Source organism: Struthio camelus, chromosome 3 (genome assembly GCF_040807025.1).
Source record: "Struthio camelus isolate bStrCam1 chromosome 3, bStrCam1.hap1, whole genome shotgun sequence".
Classification (NCBI taxonomy): domain Eukaryota; kingdom Metazoa; phylum Chordata; class Aves; order Struthioniformes; family Struthionidae; genus Struthio; species Struthio camelus.
Genome location: NC_090944.1, coordinates 84,009,561 through 84,029,641, shown reverse-complemented (window position 1 = coordinate 84,029,641; position 20,081 = coordinate 84,009,561). Strand labels below are relative to the sequence as shown.

Sequence of the window (20,081 nt, the reverse complement as noted above, 5' to 3'; positions counted from 1 at the left end):
CTGTGCTTACCTAGTCATATACTTACTGAGTCACACCGTGTTATGTACTGCTCGGTCCCAAGAGCCCTGAAAAAGAAATATCATTAGCGGTGAAACAACTGCAATGTAAGGACCAAAACCAGAAGTACCTGCCCCAATATATACTACTAGTTGCACCTAACAGAAAGGACTATCATGAACACGTTGAAACACATTTTAAACTTGGAGTTTTGAATATATTTCAACAGAACTGTAAAATGTATGCGAGTTCTACTTTCTAATGCCATCCGCCTCCTCTCAGCACTTGCTTTTTGAGGCACTCAGTAGCACAAGCTTATCATTTTTGCTTTAAATTCGGTCAAAATTAAGTAACTCTTGGGTGTTCTTCGGAGTTCCGCTGTAACTCTGAACACTTGCTCAAGAGCCCAGCAGCACTGACACACTTCCTCTGGTTTGCACGTCCGACTAGGACAAACAACCCCTTTTTTTTTTGTTCTTCGAAGATGCCAGAGGTGCCATATCTGTGTGTTATACCCACACCTCTTTGATGTCCCCCATATTCTGAGATTTCCTTGGCGACAACCTGTCAAAACTGACACAGCATAGGAGACGAGAAATAAGACTGTTACTGCGGTAACTGGCTAGTCCCACCTCTATACACAAATATCAATCAATCACGGCACTTTTTGCTATTTGTGAAATCGGGAGCCAAAGACATAAGACAACATGGACTGCTGTAATTGTCATGCTACTTTTATTTAATTGTGATCTTTCCTCATCCACTTTTTCAATAGGCAGCATTATTTCAAAGCAGAAAAGAAAAACAAACCTATGATCAAAACCACACATTTAAAATAATTTAAATTAACATTTTTCCTTTTGAAGACAATTGAAGTGTAAGATAAATAAAACATTGTATTGTATAATGCTGGATATTCTCCATAAACAGTTCACAACTAACAGTTTCTCCATTAAGTGTTCAGATAATCGATATATATCAGCTGAACTACTCCGGCACTGACTGAATCTTTAGAAGGACAAGTTGTTTGGCTGGAAAAAAGTGAGATTTCACTGAAGAAAAAACCTATAGAAATTATTTTCTTCATGTTTATGCATCCTTAATTCTCAGTCCTCTCTGTTTCTTGGGGAATGCTTTCTCTCCCCTTTGTCTTGGCCCTGAACTACAGCAAATTGGTTTTATCTGAGCAGGGCTGGAAGCTATTGGTGCCATCGCTTAGTTTAGCTAAGGGACTGAACAACACTGGAAGATGTTAGAGATCACCTACAAATCCAGGTATATAATCCAACCGAGGCTAACCTCCTGAGAATCTCTCTACAGAGCTGCTCTTTTGCTTCTATATAGTATATTTATTCCATTCACCATGAAGATAGCCTAGCATTAGCTTCACTAGGTTAAATCTAGCATCTATGAATATCCACACACTGCTTGCCCAAGAACGAGAGAGAGAGACTCTTGCTACAGTGAAGAAATTCAGCTAGGTCAACAAAACGGAGGCTGAGGCTCAGAATTTCAGCCTGGTTCTTGGTATTGCAACGTGAACTGTATCTAAAAGCTCATCAATCAGTTCCTCCTGTATCTTGTTTTATTTCAGTGGTTGCCATTTAGATTGACATAGCACCTAGAGATCCCATTGTACAACAGTGCAGAGGCCAGAAGAGCCAAATTTATCTCTCACTTAGAGACCTCAGAGTCTAGGCTATTGCAATAAACTAGTTCTGCCCCGCAATAGAGTAAGTCTGCATAAACAGAACTGTTTCCTTTCTTCATGCCATATCCCAACATAACTTCAGTATTATAAAGAATATAGTTATAACTCATAATATTTAACATTAACTCTACAGGTAAACAAGAGAGAAAAATTTAGTTCACTGCATAGACATTAGGCTTGGGTTTAAGAAATAGAGTTGAAAAATCCATTTCCGTCTGCTCTTTATCATTAATACCATTTCTTTATAAAATTACTATAAAACACTTCAGTAATGGACACTCCCTAAAATACCTGAGCAGCTTTGACTATCAGCTCCCTCCTAACCTGATCTTTGATCCAGTCAACCTTGTATCTGTGTTTCTGAGAATGCCTTCACTTTCTTGTCACTGCAACATTTCCAAATTTCATTATTTTATCTCAAGTCGTCTCTTATTTAGTGTCTACCCTAAAACCTCAGTGCCTATGGGCAAACAATTAAACGGGAATCTTAGTTTCCCTTTACAGAGTTTCCACCTCTCATACTTGCAGCAAAAGTCTTGAAAACATGAATTACACCAGCTTAAAGAAGGCAAATAAAAAAACACTCAGAGGCATTTTTTGGTAAAATTCTCAGGACATTTAAGACAAGCCTGTAATCCGAACAGCAGAGACAGGAGTCCGACTCATGAATACTATATCCTTGCGGCTGACATGTACGGATCCCTCCTCACTCTCCTTCTCTGCTTCTGCTTTTCTAGTTTTGAAGTTTGCATGAGGAACGAAGAGGTCCAAATTTCTGGTAGAAATCATCTTCAGCACGAATCAGAGCTTCCTCATCTATGTAGACAGCTGGTCTCCTGGAAGCCACAAAATACTGCACTTTCCGCAGGCTCCATCCCATCACGTACTTCAGCCAGCCACAGACAGCAGCTGTGGACCTGCCAACACCGGCGTTACAATGAACGTAGACAGTGTGTCCGTTCTCAAGTAGCCCATGCAAGAGGCAGACAGCTTGTGGCAACATCTGTATTCTTCCTAAGATTAAAAACAAGGCACATTCACTTGCATTTGAGAAAGTTACGTTCATGGTTGAGATTATGTCCATATAGCCTGAGGCACTGCGAATAGCAAAGAATTTCTTAAAGCCAGTTTATTTTCTTACACTGGCAGGGAAATAGGAACTATGTAGGTCTCTGTTTCTATGTAGGTTTTCTGGAGAACCAGAAAATGAGTATCTTTCTGAATAAGCTATGGACAAATTTTTCAAAAGAGACTGTGAATGTGTGTACTTCCATACTTTTAAACGGTTTCATCTACTTTAAAAAGTATGTCTTGAACACTGGATAGCCAGAGTTGCTAATGTGTTGTAAAAACCTGCTGTATTTTAAATTTTTTTTTAATGGCCTTCCACTCTAATCTTTGTTTCTTCTTGCATCATAGGTCCAGCTGACACAAAATCCATATAAATGGCCAAGTCTTCTCTGAAAATACGTTCTGATTAACACTAAATGTGTGTGGCATCTTCATTTTCACAGGACTGAAATAAGGCAGCAAATTATATCAAACAGCACATCTTATATAGCACTGAAGTTAGAAAGTCAAAATTGAAATATTTTTAGCACTAGAGGTTTGGGAAGCTACCTAGGTACTGCCACCTTCCAAAACCTATAATGAAGGTCAACAGTTTAGTAATAATGAGGGAAGGAGAACGGGAGAGTATTTTCCTTTAGAACTCAACATTGTTACTATTTGATTATCTATCAAGCATATGGTTAAACAACATAGAACAGTCTTTCACTTCCAAAGGCATGAATATACCTCGTTTCCAGATCTCTTCCTCCCTATTGCCCTGGGAATTGAAACTGCAAACATCAAAGCCCAAATTTTCCTCATGGTGCAGAAGAGCATGGACGTTAAGCCCTTTCAAATCCCTGTTTCAAGGTTTACTGTCTTCCCTGGTGTCCTATCACCGTTATGACAGCTCTCTATTTGTGGAGGGAGTATTTCACTCTGTTGAAAGTATTCTATTCTGCTGATAGGATACTCAAACAAAAATAAGCACATTTTCCAACCTGCTAGTTGAAAACAAGATTTTGTAAGGATTTTAGCTGAGCTGACGGAAGAATTAAAAAATAATAATTCATGCTATAAAATAATGTGCTATAGGTATCCTAAATTAATTGCAAACCATTATATAAATGACCGTATGGAGATTCATCCAACTGGGATACTACAGAGAAGGAAAAATGGCTTTTGGGGGGAAGGGAATGGCAGAGACAGATATACAGTGCTGTCTCTCCATTTTAAACCAGCAAGGATGGCAAGCTGTCTTGTTGTGCAAGCTTGCAGTCTTCCACCTACACAGCATATTTTCATTATACAGGCTGAACTCAAGCTGAAAGCAAAAACAGTTAAGCAGCTATCAATGATGTCAGATGGCTTACAACTAAAATAAGCATATACTGCCAGCTGGGGAGTACTATAGATGGCCTCTCCACCTGCAATAAAGTATACATAATTTATTACAGACAACACTCAAGCTTTATTGTGCTCTAGCTATATTTTAGCACAAAATTTACACAAAAAAAGCAGCCAACAAAAAGACAGATTAGTAATTCAAAACTTTTGCTACTGTTAATTTAGCTGCACGACTGGTCTCAGCATTACCTTCGGTGCTCATGTCTGGGGTTGGCATCCAGACATAGGCAAGACCTTCCTCTTTATATAGTTTCATGAGGATTTCAGGGCTCATGGGTTCTGGGTAGCGGTTGCAACCCCAGGAATTCTGCACAATATCCCATTCGGTCTGGAAGTTCATTATAGCTGTAATACCCAGCTCGTGTTTTAGCTTGACAGTCACATGCTCCACCTGCCGAGGGCAACTTCCCAGCCAGATGTTTGGCAGAATTCTAGCATTGAGAAAACATTGTAGCGGATTTGATTAAAATATTTTAACAAAGAAACTGAGACATTAAGTGGCATTCCAGCTCAAAACCTGCTTAGCATCATCACATGAACACCGTTAAGCACACTGGTTTCATGTCATGCAATAAACAGATTCTTATTTCATTACAGTTTAGTTGGTAATGTTTGATGCTGAGGATCAAATTCCTAACCTACCACAAAGAGCCAGACAATCTGAGAAAAAGTTTAGGGCCTACTTAGTAGCTCACGTTTCAAAGGCATCCATCATTAATCTTCCAGTGGAAACTTACTAACATCACATATTAGGATAAGAAAACTTTGAAGGCTTATGCAATTTGCACAAAAAAATAAAAGACCTAATTGATTCATGTGATCTAAAACTGAATTACTTTAGTAGTAAGTCAAATGCAAAGAATTCTTCCAGCTTTATAGCTATCATTATAATGAGGAAAGTAGATAGAAAAAAAAACAGCTTAAGCCATCCTTCTGTGAGAAAATTCAAAAAGGAATGAATAACTGCCTTCCCCACTTTCCTCTGAACTTGCGGAGTCTAGAGGAAACCAGACACAGAATTACAATATATGTCTAGTTCCTTCAAGGCTTGAAGAACCACAATTTTTGCAAGAAAACGTGAGATATGTGTAAGATGGAATAACATCCATATTTCTGGTACTTATCCAAATTTACTCCAAGACTTCTATGTTTTGCCCATGATTACTTATCATAAAACCCACTAGATATCTCAGTAGACTTTGACATAAAAATAAACTGAAATATTCAGAACATTTTTTCAAATGGGGATATTTAATCTGCACATGGAATTATGCTGATGGTATCTAAAATGGATAATTTACACATGCAAATTATTAGTGGTCTACTTAATTAGTCTTTTGCATGCATAAATGCTTATTTTGAACAGGCAATCCACAAACTAAACAAAATACTCACACACAAGAGTACATACAACTTTGCAAACATTATTCCCTGCAAAAAAGTGAGCCCAATCTACAATGAATGCAAGATCTTCAAAAATAAAATAAGTCTGTCATGCCTTTCCTGTATTTTTTCCCATTTTAATCACAGGGACAAATGGGGGAACTTTTATTTTTATTGAGAAGCAGTTACTCATATAAACATCCCTTAAATCATCACGTAGCTACTTCCGCTTGATAGGACTATCACAGTAATAAGTGCTTACTAGCATTTAATTAAGCTCTGCAATTGACAATGATTAAATCCTGCTATATTACTACTGAAAGATTGCCATAAAAAACATTCACTCCAGGAATCACCAATATTTACTGTATTTCAGCTACATCCACAATGAGGCATCAGCTACACAAACACAGTCTTTGGCCTTAAAAGCACCTGTTTCAGGGAGGCAAAGAACTTGATCTCGGTATGCTGTAACCAGGTCCCAAACTGCTGGATCACAGAGAGTGACTAAAAGCCTGATAATCTGAGCAAATAGATTACACAGCGATTAGATATATGTTAAAATAATCATTTCAATCATGTACCTATGAATGTGAGGTCGTCTGAAGAGATCTGATTTAGTTTAAGTGTTTCACATCCATGTCCCGGTCTAGATTACCACAAGTGTACCTTTCACTGTTAATAGAAAATGCATTTATTCCTAAGCATTAAGCAAACGTTAACTCAAAATCTCAGAAATTAAGATTTACACCTTAAAACTCATTTCCTTTGTCACTTTTCTTATACTCCTGAACTCTCCTTTCTAAAGGAGAGACAATATAGAAAGAAAGGAGCTCTAATACATAGGCCCTGAATTTTGTAAGCTACAAATTAAAGTCAGTTCATTTATTAAGAAGTATCAATACTCAGGCAACAGTGGACTGCACAGCACTCTGAAGAAAATCAAATAAAGCACAACAGTTCTGTATTATCATTATGTTCAAGGCGCAAGCCCACATGCAGGTACCGGAAGGGAGCTTCACAAAATCGCCCGGGACCTAGCATAATCAACTGAAGATTCCCACGGATCAGACCTATTATTAGCAAAGGCTCCCTGCAGCAGGTCCTCCACTGCCCTACTACTTCTTATTTGCTAGCCCTACAGCAAATCAGCTCCTAATCTGAAAAAAAGACAATTGCCAGGCTGCTGCCGCCATAGGAATCTGTCACAATGATTAGAGCATTGTTAAGGTCCAAGCTAAAGGGCCCTTCAGACTCTTGTGAATGACTAGAGGTGAGCAGGGCTCACAACACTCAGTAATCATGAAAGAAAAATGACAACATCACTGATACCTTGCCACAATAAAAGGATATTCTTTCAAGAACAAGAACATCCTTCCTTCAAAGGGTTTCCTGGAGACTCATACATATGTAATTCTCTTGATGTCTTGGGAAACATCTAATACACTAATACCGTGACAGGAAAGCAAAAGTGTGTGTTCTAGTGTGTGACTGAATTAGCAGTGACTAAAGCATTCCTGAGACAAACAATATTCGAGGTAGTACTCCAGATTACAAACAAAACAATGCCTTACCATTTTCTCTCCAATGATTATTTAGTGGGTGAACATCGCGGCTGCACTATCTGCAAGATCACTGGGTTATGCATCATTTATTTATTCTGTTTTTGTAGCACAAAGGCTCTTGTCCATTATGCGACCTCTTGTATTTAACGACAGTAATCACATTTCGTGAACGATCTGACGCGCTTACCAAGTTTTTATCCCTGTATTTCCTGGTAAGTAATCAGGCTAGTGGTTGTATTCAGAGAACGACTAAAACCACAATGCCACCTGCCTGTATTTAGGACAGACAACTCCTGTGAATTAGTTTTCTGATCAGCTCCCAGAGTTTGGCCTTTGACAGGATCACGATGCTGTTTTGATCTTTGTCTTCAAGCCCATTCCTTACCCACCTGTAATGACTGCAAAGTCTTAATATTGCTGGACTAGGTTTAACCGCTCTTTTCCCCAGGAAGAAATTCCATACACAAAACAGTAGGGCAGAGCTGTTTTATTGCCCACTTTATTTAAAAGATCTGTATTGCACCTACATTTACATTTGGCTTTTTCTTGTTCATACCTTTATTTTGTCTTACATCAGAAGAAAAGCATTAGTGCAAATTTAAGTGCAGAAACTGAGGAAGAGTTTAGCAGCTATATTCTATATGTTGATTTTTGATAACCCTACTATGGGCTTAATTGTGTTGAAGATCAGGACCTATATATATTAAATAAAGCTAGAAAGTGGTAATTTCAGTTTTACATCTCTTAATTTACAGACGTGATTTTTTGTTTTCTTCTTCCAATGTGGTCTTACTTCCTCAAGTTGTTGTTACACTTCACTAGGTAACTAGATTTTGGCAAGGACAGTATTTGGCATGGGAAAGAGTCATGTAATACTGCTTTGAGCTGTCCAACAGCTGCTACTTTCCAGCTCATATATGGCTTTTTTTCCAGTGATCCCTATACACAGTTCAAAAAATATTCAGAGACTGTGTGTGATTGCTAAACCTATAATCTTTTCAGCATTTAACTCCTTCCATATTCCCCAAATATAGGGGAACAGGATGGTGTTTCAACAAAATGCTACTTAGAATTCTGTTTTAATATACAAATAGCACTTTTTCATTGTACATGTCAACTCCCTGTGTTATTAAGGGCAGTAAACTGTGCTTGGTCTGAGAAGACCTGTGCTCAGTTCAGTCACAGCAGTATAGCAATGAGAAAATTACATAGACTAACCTCAAAAATAGTCAGCTAACTTGGGACGTTGAATCTTGTATCTTTTCTAAAAGTTATTTCTTTAAAGCTACTTTCTCTAAAGTTACTTTCGGCCTTGTGCTTCAGTTACCCAGCAGTAGCCTGGAGATAATATTTACCTACCTCAAGGGGACTTTTTAGGATTAAATGAGTGAATGAACGGGAGGAACTCAGATTTGTGGTAGCAAGGACTAAATGTTCACCTACACAGGTGTCTGCTCTATTCACTTGACTTTCAGATCCCAGAGTGAAGACTGACATGTTAAGAACCTGCCTTTTGACTTGTAAACTGAGAAAATCAACAACAATTTATCACTAAAAGAGAATAAATATGGAACACTGAAATCCCTTGTATGGTTATTTCCCAGCTGTCATCACAACTTAAATTATTTTTAACAATGAAGATATACATCACACTTGGTTACTTCCCCCAGGACCCTGCACAGTCTCAATTAAATTATAACAATTCACTGTGAATGCATCTGAAATAACAAATTCATTCCATTTAATCAATGCATAGGCAAATAGTCTTCCTATCCATAAGAAGACAATGAGTCTGAAGCAATGAAAGATTAGTGTGGGTTTTTTTTTTTTTTATGGCGCAGATTGTCATTTTCTTGCTGGAAGAAATATTCCTCAAAGAATGATACACTCTTCATTTCAATCTTAGACCTCCACATATAGTACAAAACCAACCTAGCAACTATAGCTTAAATGATCAAATTCACAGTAAGGGTGACCTGCCTCAGGGGAAATTACTAGCTTGCTGCATCTGGCTTTTCACTGCACCACCCGACATAGATGTCTACACTGCTTCTTAAGCAGCTCCTGTATTACTTTTGCGCATAATGGTTTAAGGCAAACTGGCACCCATTTCAATTTTCTTTAAAATGCTGAGCTGTAAACAGGGATGACTAAGGTACTGTTTCAAGATCAGTTCAATCATCAGTGTAGTAGGAGCAGTTATCTTAAAAACTCTCCTAAAATCAGTCAATCCTCCTAAGGAGTCATAGTTTTTACAGAAAAGGGTTAGATTTGAGCCTTTGGGGAACACATTTCATTAGGCACAGTACTTCAGAAGCCTATCTCTACAGCTGCCAGCTTTAATCAATAAAGAGGACTTTGCCAAACTAAGGTATTTTTCACTGGTTATTGGCAATAGAGTGATTCATCAACTACTCTATTTGTTTATATTGATAATATTTTTGACCAAGGTCCAGCATATTATTTTAAATGAAAAGTGATGGATTCAACGTTTAGTGCCAGCTCAAGTCATAGCTTCATGTTAAAGCTTGCAATTCAGTGCAGCTGGCTGCAAAACAGTCTTCCTTAGATCCCACTAAGACTCTGATGACAGAAAGATGAGTACTAATATATACATATAACAAGACAGAGCAATTTATCTGAAACAACAAACAAAATAATTAAAAAGGCTGTGTCCACCCCTAGGGCTTCTATTTCCTAATAGGTGTAGCATGCAACTACAGCTACACGTAATTTGCAGCAACAGTTATTTTGCATTCCCAGAAGAGCAACATCTATAATTCAGGCTGATTTACCCCCAGGCTGATTTACCCCCAGCATTTTGTGGTGCTTGTACACATATGGAACGTTTCTTGTACTGAAGAAGCGTTATGACCCTGCTCAGAGCATATGCAAGCAGCTGGAGAGGGCTGTAGGTTCGAAGCATATGTAACTCAGCACTGTGACTAGTGGAGACTGCTTCAAACTACAGTGCATTCCTCTTTCCTCCCCTGATGACACTGGAATAGGAACTGGTTCTGAATTTTCTGATAAGGTGGGGTTTTGATGGAAAATGTTGATCTATCGGAACCAAAATCTTGCATTGAAAGATTGCATTGTTTTAGTTTTAACTAAATTTAAACTGGTAAAAAAACTGTTAGCACAAAGACTAAATGTCTGATGAAAAATAAAGGGACACAGGGGATGTCAGCAAAGAATTCTTACCTCTCTTTCCCAATCTTTCATTTGACACAAAAGACATTGGCAAAAGTATTGATTTCGGCACATTTAGAATGAGAATATGGGAAATCCCATCAGCTGTAGCTGAGATCCTCCTCCAGCTTTTCTCTGGCCTCTGCCTTGTGACGTGGCACATTTTAAATAGCGATACCGTTGGATTATGATGACCCACAACTATCATCCTGTATGTGCTTCTTCCTTTGCCATTGATTTTTTTAATAACAGATAGCAGTTTACTCTTGGATGCATGCCTTCCCCGAGGTACCAAATTAGGCATCTCTCTTCTGGGCCTTCCTTGTCCTTTTCTCCTGAATCTATGTGAGTGAAAGTACTTGCTAGAAGTTTTTGCTAGAACCCAGACAAGGTTCCTATAATTTTGTCAGAGCAATCTAGAAAAATAACTTAGATTGCTACCTAGTATCCTGAAATACCTTTATAAACAGAGAAGGATTTTCAAGTGACCAAATTCTACTTTCCAGTGGAAGATTAGAACACTTTCAAATACTGCTTGGCATGTAGAGAGCACACTGATGACTATCACTGCCTTTAGAAATATTTTCCTAATGTCTAATATGAATAGTCTGCGATCACTGTGAGCTTCTTGTCTCCTCACAGCAGACAGGAAGAAAAGATTATTTCCTTCATCTCTGCAAAATCCTTTTATGTTTGTGAAAATTACTAACACATCCCCCTTCAGCTTTGTCTTCTATACACTAAACAAATCCAATGATTTCAATCTTTCTTTGCTGGTCATATATTCAAAATATCTGATCATCCTTGTGTGCCTTTGGACTCTCCATCTGGTCAACATCTTTCTCTAAGATGTCATGCCCATTACTGGAGAGAAATGAAGCCTTACCACTGCTGAGCAGAAGTGAAGATTACTTACTTCTTGTGCCCCAAAGGCTATATCCCTATTTACAGTTGTTCCTTGCTTGTCTTTTTACAGCATGGCACTGCTGGCCTATATTCAGCATGGAACTCTGTCCTGAAATTAAGATCTCTCACAAGAAACTAGACTACTCAAGGAGAGAGCAAAATCAGCCTGAAACACAGATTATCTAAGATTCTACTCGTCACAACTCCCAGTGGTATCAAAAGTAACTAGAATAACATGCAGCATAGGAGAGATGAGATTCACAGTTGACAAATGCGTATCAGCAATAGGTCTTAGAAAAAATAATCTGAACCACTCACAAGCATCAGTGGGTTTTAAGTTAACTATAATCCATCAGAAAGAAAAACAGTGCATAACTGCAATGATGCTTGGTGAAAGTATTGCTTTATAGAGAGGTCAAAGTAAGTGGTAGTATTAGCCTGTATAAAGAAATGAACTGAAAATAACAGAAAATTTGTAACAACCTTCCAAAAACCAACGATCCCCTTCTATGCATTCAAACCTCGAATTTTTCACTGTATCAAAAAAGATACAGTAAAAATGAAAATATTCAAAATACAGAATATTCCAGTTGTTAGTTTTGAAAACACTTCCAAATGAGGATGGACTAAGAATGTGGCACATTTAAGAGGGAGCTGGATGACTGCTTAAGGATAAAGCATATGGGAGAGGCAAATGAAGTGAACCCATCTATCATTTCAAACTATTGAGCAAAGGGCTCTCCAATGCAACGGAAAGAGAATAAATATGAAACTAGTAAGAAAACTTTTTAATATACTACCGAATCAATCCATAGAAGTCAATGCCTAAAAATATCAACAAGGCCAAGAACTTAACTAGGTTTCCCAATGGACCGGAAAATCACATGTACAATGGGACTGCTCCATACCATTACATAAAATAGGTAAAGAATCTAAACTTTCATATAGCTTCTGCTATAATGCACTGCTAAGGGGTGAGAAAAATGGCAGAATCCCTCCTCCATCTTTTTTTTTTTTTTTTGATTCTTGCATCTTCTTCCAAAGTACTGGCAACAGAGGCAAATATCAAAACGAATGAATCCCTGGTTGGATCTTGTACATGAATTCTGATTTCACTACATTCTCTTTAAAGAAAGGGGGCAGGAAGATCCCTCAGCAAAGTGAGTCCTCAGCAATGAAATAAGAACGTAGAACTGAGAGGTTACGGCACTGGTATTTCATTGCACATCACAGGGGATGTGGATACATGACTGTGGTCTTAATCCCTTCTCCTACTGATTTACTGATAAGGTCTCCTTGTAGAAGACAAGCTGACTGAGGCTTTGTGATGAGAGGCTTGACTTCAGTAGGATTGACTGAATACAGTCTGATGCACTCAACTGCCAAGCACTACCGGCCAGATTAAGAGAGCAAGGTTTGATGATACTATGGTCTAACTCACAGAACACCAAGATCGAATAGCCAGGCTTAATAACATCATTCTTATCAATAAAGATAGATTAAATGGTCATAACCTTAGCAGAAGTCATCAGAGAAAAGCACTGATTAATGATAAAAGTATACCCTGCTGAAATGACACGGCTGCACACCTTGTAAAAACTACTTACACTTTGGAAAAAAAAAAAAATTACTTTAGCTAAATGCCAAATGTAGAAGGAGTATAAGACATTGCTTATAAATTTGTTATACTTTACCACCGAGGGAGTACAGTTTATTTTTAAGTTAAGAATTCTACCTCAGGGCTTTAAATGAGTAGAATTAAACAGACTACAATGTAGGTCCATTTTTTTTCCTTCTCATTTGGCACTGTGATGGAAAGTAATTAAGCTCTGGCAAATTTTCTTCTTAGATGTAATTTGGACTACTTATCTGGCCTCTCACATGGGAGCAGACTTGGCAACTAAAAAGAAACACCTGCTTTTATCATTCTAGAACACTTTTGTCAGCTCAGCAATATGCAAAGTTTCTGAAGCCCTTGCATTGCAAGCACTATGCTTAATAATATCTTATTTATTCAATGTTCACAAATTTACTCACGTGTGTGGCATCAAACTACCTCATTTGCTGATATGCAGGGTGAACAAGCCATAGACATTTGACCTTAAGCTGACAATGCACTAAAATAAAAACAACAAGTAAAAATAATACCAAACTGATATCTCAAATGTAAGGTTATACAGACATCCAGTTATAGAGCAGTTTCATTTGTACAGCGCCCTCAGGTTCTATTGATTTAGGAAGAGACTTCTGCAGCACTGGGCTGGCGGCACAAAAGGGCTGCAGTTGGCCCTTTTTACCCACCCACTTGCATTAACAGCAGGCGATACACTGCACTCTTCAGCTCAAGAGACAAGACGCAATAATGCTAATGCCAAAGCACAGCCCTCCACCTCACTCATAATGTTTCGGTTGATTCTGACTCTGGGGAAGCCTTAGGGTATGGCTACTTTATTGTTGCCCTGACTTTGAATGCACCAGGAATACAGAAGAAGGAACCCCTTGAGTGACTGAGTTAATGTCCTGAAAAATAAAATCAACCATGTGAGAGATGTTTAGTTTAGATGGGCCCACAAAGCTTTCTGTTTATGGCCCGTTTCCCCCTTCCACAGCAAACCCAAACTTTCCTCTATAAGGAGCGTAAGAGCTTTATTGTAAGACACTCACAAAAATTGCAAAACATTTCAAAAAGACATTAGCAGAGACCAAGGCATTATTAACATCCTATATCCTGCCACAGCAGGGAATATATTTGATGAAAAAATCTAGATAACTCTGGGAAGAAAATCACATCCCACATCACAAAGCTAGGCAACTCCCAAAGGCTGTATCCACACAAGCAACTTGGTACAGGGCATCAAAGTGGTTTTAAAGCTAATTTCGATTGTCTTCACTTATAGCAGATTGGTTCTTGTAGTTATTGTGGTGTGAGCAACCTAGATTCCACTTGGAAGAAAAGAAAAGTGGAGGCTCCACTCCAAATACACCCCTATACCTCATGGGGATGTGCAGGTACAAAGAAATGAGTGGGCTGCACCACCAGCAGAGCCTTCAGCACACCCATAGCTCAAGTGCACTAGTAGGAGCCAACACTGAGCACAGGCAAGAGCACTTAAAAATGTTGTGTAAGGATGACAAATTCATTGAACCAGCTCACAGGAGATGGTCTTGACAGTGTCCCTTCACTTTCAAAAGTTTCACATCTGCTGCTTGTCATCCCATGTCTGAAGGTGAAGTGATTCCAACAGTGTGGGTTCATCTCCCTGGTTCACGACACTCAGTTAATTACAGGCAAAGCACCTGCAACGGCATGGACTCCCAGAAAGTCATCGTGGGAATCCTGTTCTTTAGGAAAAAAGAGGCCCGAGAGATGCTCAGGGAGTCCTTCCAGAGTAGCTACTGGAGCTGCAGGATGAAGTAGTTCATGCGCCTTTCCCCAGTGCCTTCTAATGGATGCTGTCCAAACAGGGTGGGAAAGGCATTAGGCACCACAACATCACTCAGAAATGGCATGAAATAGGAACAGAAAGAAAGCTTCGCATGCAAGGCCTACTATGGGAAATAGTACTGGGGCCACTGGTATGCTAACACCCTCCGTATGAGACATACAAAAAGGCAATGTTATCTAGAAGGCCAGATTAAATTTATTTAATCTGAAGAAAGCCTTCTGGCAGTGCATTTAATGGAGATGTGAAGAGCCCTTTTGTCTATTGACCCACTCTTCTTGCACTGAATTGTTTCTTAATATACACATAGCAGTGAACTCCCTGTTAATCTGACTCAAACATAAATGCCTTCCTGACCACAAATTGACCTGCTTAAGCTCAAGTATGGAAAAAAGGCAAATTAACCAACTCCAAAACCTCTCCACACTTCCTAACCACCTCTAGCTGTGTCCAGCCTCTAACAGTTTGGTACAAGTCAATACAGCTCGAGAAGCCCAATTAAATGGAGGTAAAATATTCTTGCCATTTTATATACAGAAATGATGGAATATCAGGTTATGTAAAAGTGTTATAAATAAAATGCAATAAACAGATCAACAAGTACCAAGTGACATTTCAAATCCATCACCATGGAACAGCAACTTAGTCTCATATGAAGTCCTAAGTATTCACAATAATGGCTACAAGAAAGCGGAAAAAGCAAGAATAATAGGTACTTTGGGAGGCAAAAAGGAACTATAGAACAGCTCACAAGAACAATCAATCACCTGCACGACAGAATGGGAGACAACTGTTTAGCTAACAGTCCTAGCAAAAAGGCAGGCTTACAGTTAATCTTAAATGAAAAACATCATACTACTGTAAAAATTAAAATGCTACTAAGATAACTAAGCAGTAGCTCTATTCATGAAATCTATAAAGAAATCTTTCTATTTTATTCAGTACTAGTAGACTGTCAGTTGAAGGAATAGGTCTAATGGGTACGTTAAGAAGGAAGAGGAACAGCTAGAGAGCCCAACAGGGAGTAACAAAACAATCAGAGAACCAGAGGGCATGATTTCAGAGAAAAGATTGAAAGAACTGGTGGTTAATATTAAAAAGAAAACAGTGAAAAGAAAAACAATAGCAGTTTCCAAACATAAGGGGGTGGCTATAAAGGGGCAGGACACTAATTTGTCCTCCATGTCTGCTGTGGAGAGGACAAGGAGAAATTAACTTAAATTGCAGCTAGGAAGACTCAGGTTAACATTAGTAAACCTCTTACTGGTAAGAACAGTGAGGTAATAGAATGAAAGAGTAACAGGGTTACATCACTGCGATGAGATCATATTTAAAATCAGGCTGGATAAATTTGGAATGATTTAGATGTAACTGAGACTAAGTTAGAGCAAAAAAATGGACTAGATGCCATTTGTTGAGGTCTCTTCTAGCCTATGATCTATGACACTGTAACTGTAAACTTTAATTTCCAACTCTGGAATCACTACCCATATTAATTTATCAAGCTCCATCATGAAATAATTAAGGGTTCCTTGTCCTCACTGCCCTATTGTAAAGGTCGTGCCAGAACCCAGAAACCTTGTTCTAATTTACAATGTAAATTCATTCATAACTGATTAATATCCATTTGATTTTATAGAAGGTTCAGTTTAAATAATTCTTCTTCCTCCCTTTTACTAATGCCTGAAATTTTTATAAATAGTAATATATTATTCTCTTTCTCATTCTTCATTTGACTACGCTGTCTGTCTCAGATAGCAGAAGAAGTCAAGCTCTGGTAGCACAGAGTTCCTTGCAAGCCAATTTACTTTGCTCTAACTCCAGTGTCATGATAGCTGCACAGCCCCTGGAGGATGCCTTCATTCATTCAAAGATAGCTCAGATATCTTGCTTTCCACTGCAGTTTGTGATGAGGGCACATCTTATGTCAGGGAATCCCTGATACAGAAACAAAACATGATATTCTATCATTTACTATTTAAAATGGGTTTACAAAGCCAAATGTACCATTCCTACTGCTTCTATGATGCAAAGAGAATGTAAAGTTCTCCTAATGAGAAATCTTGGGGATTCTTTTTCGTGGGGTATCTCCTGACTACAACATTCCCATGAGGAAGGCAACAGAGAAGAGACAATATATCCCAAATAACAGGCATTACACCATTACCTGGAAGGCCAGTTACTGATAGCATGAAATAAACCAGTTTGATAAAGCTGAGCTCCTTCCTGCCAGCACGGGAATATACCCTGAACTTGTCCCCCTCAGCAAATGGAAGTGCAAAAGGGATTGTAAACCATCTCTGTTCTTCCGTCACAATAATAGCTCAAACGATATCTAAATTTGTCTCTAGGATAAATGGGCATGCTCCGCTGAACTCAGTAGAATTGTTCTCATTAAGCTTGCAGTACATTTGACTCTATACAGTAAAAAAACAAACCCCAAAACTATGAACTCTCCCCTCCTCTCCTTCACCTCCCTCCATTAAAAAGGTTGAAGCCAGTGAATCTGTATCTTATAAACCCTTATAATCTATTCTTTCTCTATCTTGGAAATGATCTAACATAACTAACTTGGTCACACAAGACTACATATTTGACCAAAACTAAATTGTGGAAGATAAAATTTTATCCTCCTCATAGTCAAAGTGAAATATTGTATGTCTTATTTCACTTTATATTTCTACAGTGAAGACAGGATAATAATCATTTACACACAAATTGATGCCTTGTAGGACAGGGTGTCCAGACTTAGCCTTATAAAACTGAGTTAAACTTCACCTTCAAACATACATGTAAAGTTTCTACTGATTCCTAAGGAGCACACTGCATGTAGCAGAAAGCAGGATTTGCCTTCATGGGGTTTGACTCTTCTTGTACTTTCACTTGTATAAAAATTATCGGAATCAAATGAGGTGCCATTAGCGAAAATATAGCCTGAGAAGAGAATCTAGTTCCAAGGCTCATACTGAACAATCTCAGGATCTAGTTCTGGAAATGACATCTCAGTTGGCTTGTGGGGATTAATATTTAAACACTCTCATTATAGACCCTTGTCTCATGTGCTGGTTGCCAATGGTTACTTCCTACATATGTCTCTGTTAAGTTGCCAATGTTCCAGTTTGCTGTGAATTAAAACAAATACTCAGAAACACAAGAACAACAGGCTGCTAAGCGAAGCCAGGTAGTAACGAGCCATGAATCTCTCGGCATTAGGAATGAGGATTTCTAACACTAACGCTTAACAATGGGAACTCTGCCACTGCTGGCATCTTTAAGTTAAAGCATCTTAACAAAATTGACTTAAACCACTCAGGATGAACTTTAATTAGCACCTGAGAAGTTTCAGGAATCATTAGTAAAAATATGTTCATTCAGGGTTTACTTACGAGTGGCTGCTTAGAAATCTAGATCGAAAATAATAAACTGTGAAATCTAAACTGAAAATAATAGACCGTGAATTTACTTTTCAAAATGCTGCTTTTCAGATCCAATGGAAATGCTTTACAGCACTTCGGAAATAAACACATCGTCATGAAAACGTGAAACACATCTTCATGAAAATGAAAACATGGTTTGTTGAAAAGTGGCCTTGTAAGCTAAATGGCAGTATATACATGAGCAGAATAGTAGAATGTCTTCAGAACTAAGAGACAATCAGAGGAAGAAGCACATCCATCACTTGTGGTATCATCCAAATAAATACAACCCTTTTGACAGGTTCTGTATCTGTATTCATTTCAGCTAAAATATTTGTCCAGACTGAGGCACACCATTTTAGAAATATTGAGAAAAAATGAATTAACTCAGCACCACAACCAGCTGCATGACTATCTAAAAGAATAAACTCCTACAACAAAGTTAAATCAAAGGGACAAAGGCAGCCTTGTGTTAGAAAACTTCATTTTAGTTAACATACCTGGTTACTAGATTATAAACTTAAGGTTAATAACCCTGGTGTGAGAGCTGCCCATCTTCTGACAAGGAGAAGCCCTCTTTTCCCTTCATTCTTTCCCCTAATTCTGTGTTTGTGCATGCACGTGCATGCGTGTGTGTGTGTGTGCATGCAAGTGCATGTGTATGCACACGTGCATGTGTTTTTCTGCCTAACTAACCTTCACAGAATCACACAATGGTTGAGGTTGGAAGGGACCTCTGGAGATCATCTAGTCCAAGCTCCCTGTTCAAGCAGGGTCCTCTAGAGCGCATTGCCCAGGATCGCGTCCAGGCGGGTTTTGGATATCTCCAGCGAAGGAGACTCCACAACTTCTCTGGGCAACCTGCGCCAGTGCTCTCTCACCCTCACAGGAAAGAGGTTTCTCCTTATGTTCAGACAGAACTTAATGTGTTTCAGTTTCTGCCCATTGCCTCTTGTCCTGTCACTGGGCACACACTCTTGACACCCTCCCTTCAGATACTTGTACACGTTGATGAGATCCCCTCTGAGTCTTCTCTTCTCCGGGCTCAACAGGCCCAGCTCTCTCAGCCTTTCTTCAGAGGAGAGATGCTCCAGTCCCCTCTTCCTCTTTGTAGCCTTCCGCTGGACTCTCTCCAGGAGCGCCATGTCTCTCTTGTAGTGGGGAGGCCAGAACTGGACACACCACTTCAGCTGTGGCCTCCCCGGGGCTGAGGAGAGGGGAAAGATCACCTTCCTCCACCTGCTGGCAACAGTTCCTAATGTACCCTACGATACCATTGGCTTTCTTGGCCACAAGGGCACACTGCTGCCTCATGCTTAACTTGTCCACCAGGACCCCCAGGTCCTTCTCTGCAGAGCTGCTTTCCAGCAGGTCAACCCCCAGCCTGCCCCAGTGCATGGAGTTATTCCTCCCTAGGTGCAGGACCCTGCACTTGCCTTTGTTGAACTTCAGGAGGTTCCTCTCTGCCCAGCTCTCCAGCCTGTCCAGGTCCCTCTGAATAGCAGCACTTCTCCAAATCTTACCAAAAAAAGGCAGTCTAGTCTGTGCTCTTCATCATGGCATAAGGAACACCTCCAGTACTCAAAGATCAGATGAACAGCAGATCATGAGATTAATTCCAACTCCCAGGTCTGCAAATTCTGGGTAATACAGATGGAGAGGCAGCAGTGAGCAGTAGGACAGCATGCTCTTTTCACAGCATGCTCAGAGTGCTATGTGGATAGTTGAGTTAGCTCAGTACTGCTGCAAAGTACTCTCCTAAAATGACTATCCCACTTCCAGTACTTAAGCTAGTATATAAAGATCTGGGAGATCTACCAGCTCAATCCATGAAAGAGATTAGCTCTGTATTTTTCTCCCCTGGTTCCTGGACAACAGGAAGAGGAGAAGGAAGGGGAGAATGTGATGGACATTGTAAGATGCACCAATACAAGCTACCGGAAGCAGGTTGCTCCTCCTCTTGCTCACTGTTATCCTATTTTACAGTCAGAAATGGCTGAGACAGTAACA

The 20,081-nt window shown here is 39.2% G+C and overlaps 1 protein-coding gene across 1 annotated transcript in view; it reads right to left on the bottom strand.

Annotated features, from left to right (window-relative positions):
• Nucleotides 1-718: 718 nt before the first annotated feature.
• The window catches only part of EPM2A (EPM2A glucan phosphatase, laforin), a 45,988-nt gene continuing 26,625 nt past the window's right edge, over nucleotides 719-20,081 (bottom strand). The window contains exons 3-4 of the mRNA XM_068938825.1: nucleotides 4,356-4,597; nucleotides 719-2,723 (exon numbers count right to left, since the gene is read on the bottom strand). Coding sequence (XP_068794926.1) covers nucleotides 2,443-2,723; nucleotides 4,356-4,597 — 523 coding nt within the window. The 3' untranslated portion in view covers nucleotides 719-2,442. The remainder of the gene's footprint in view (nucleotides 2,724-4,355; nucleotides 4,598-20,081) is intronic.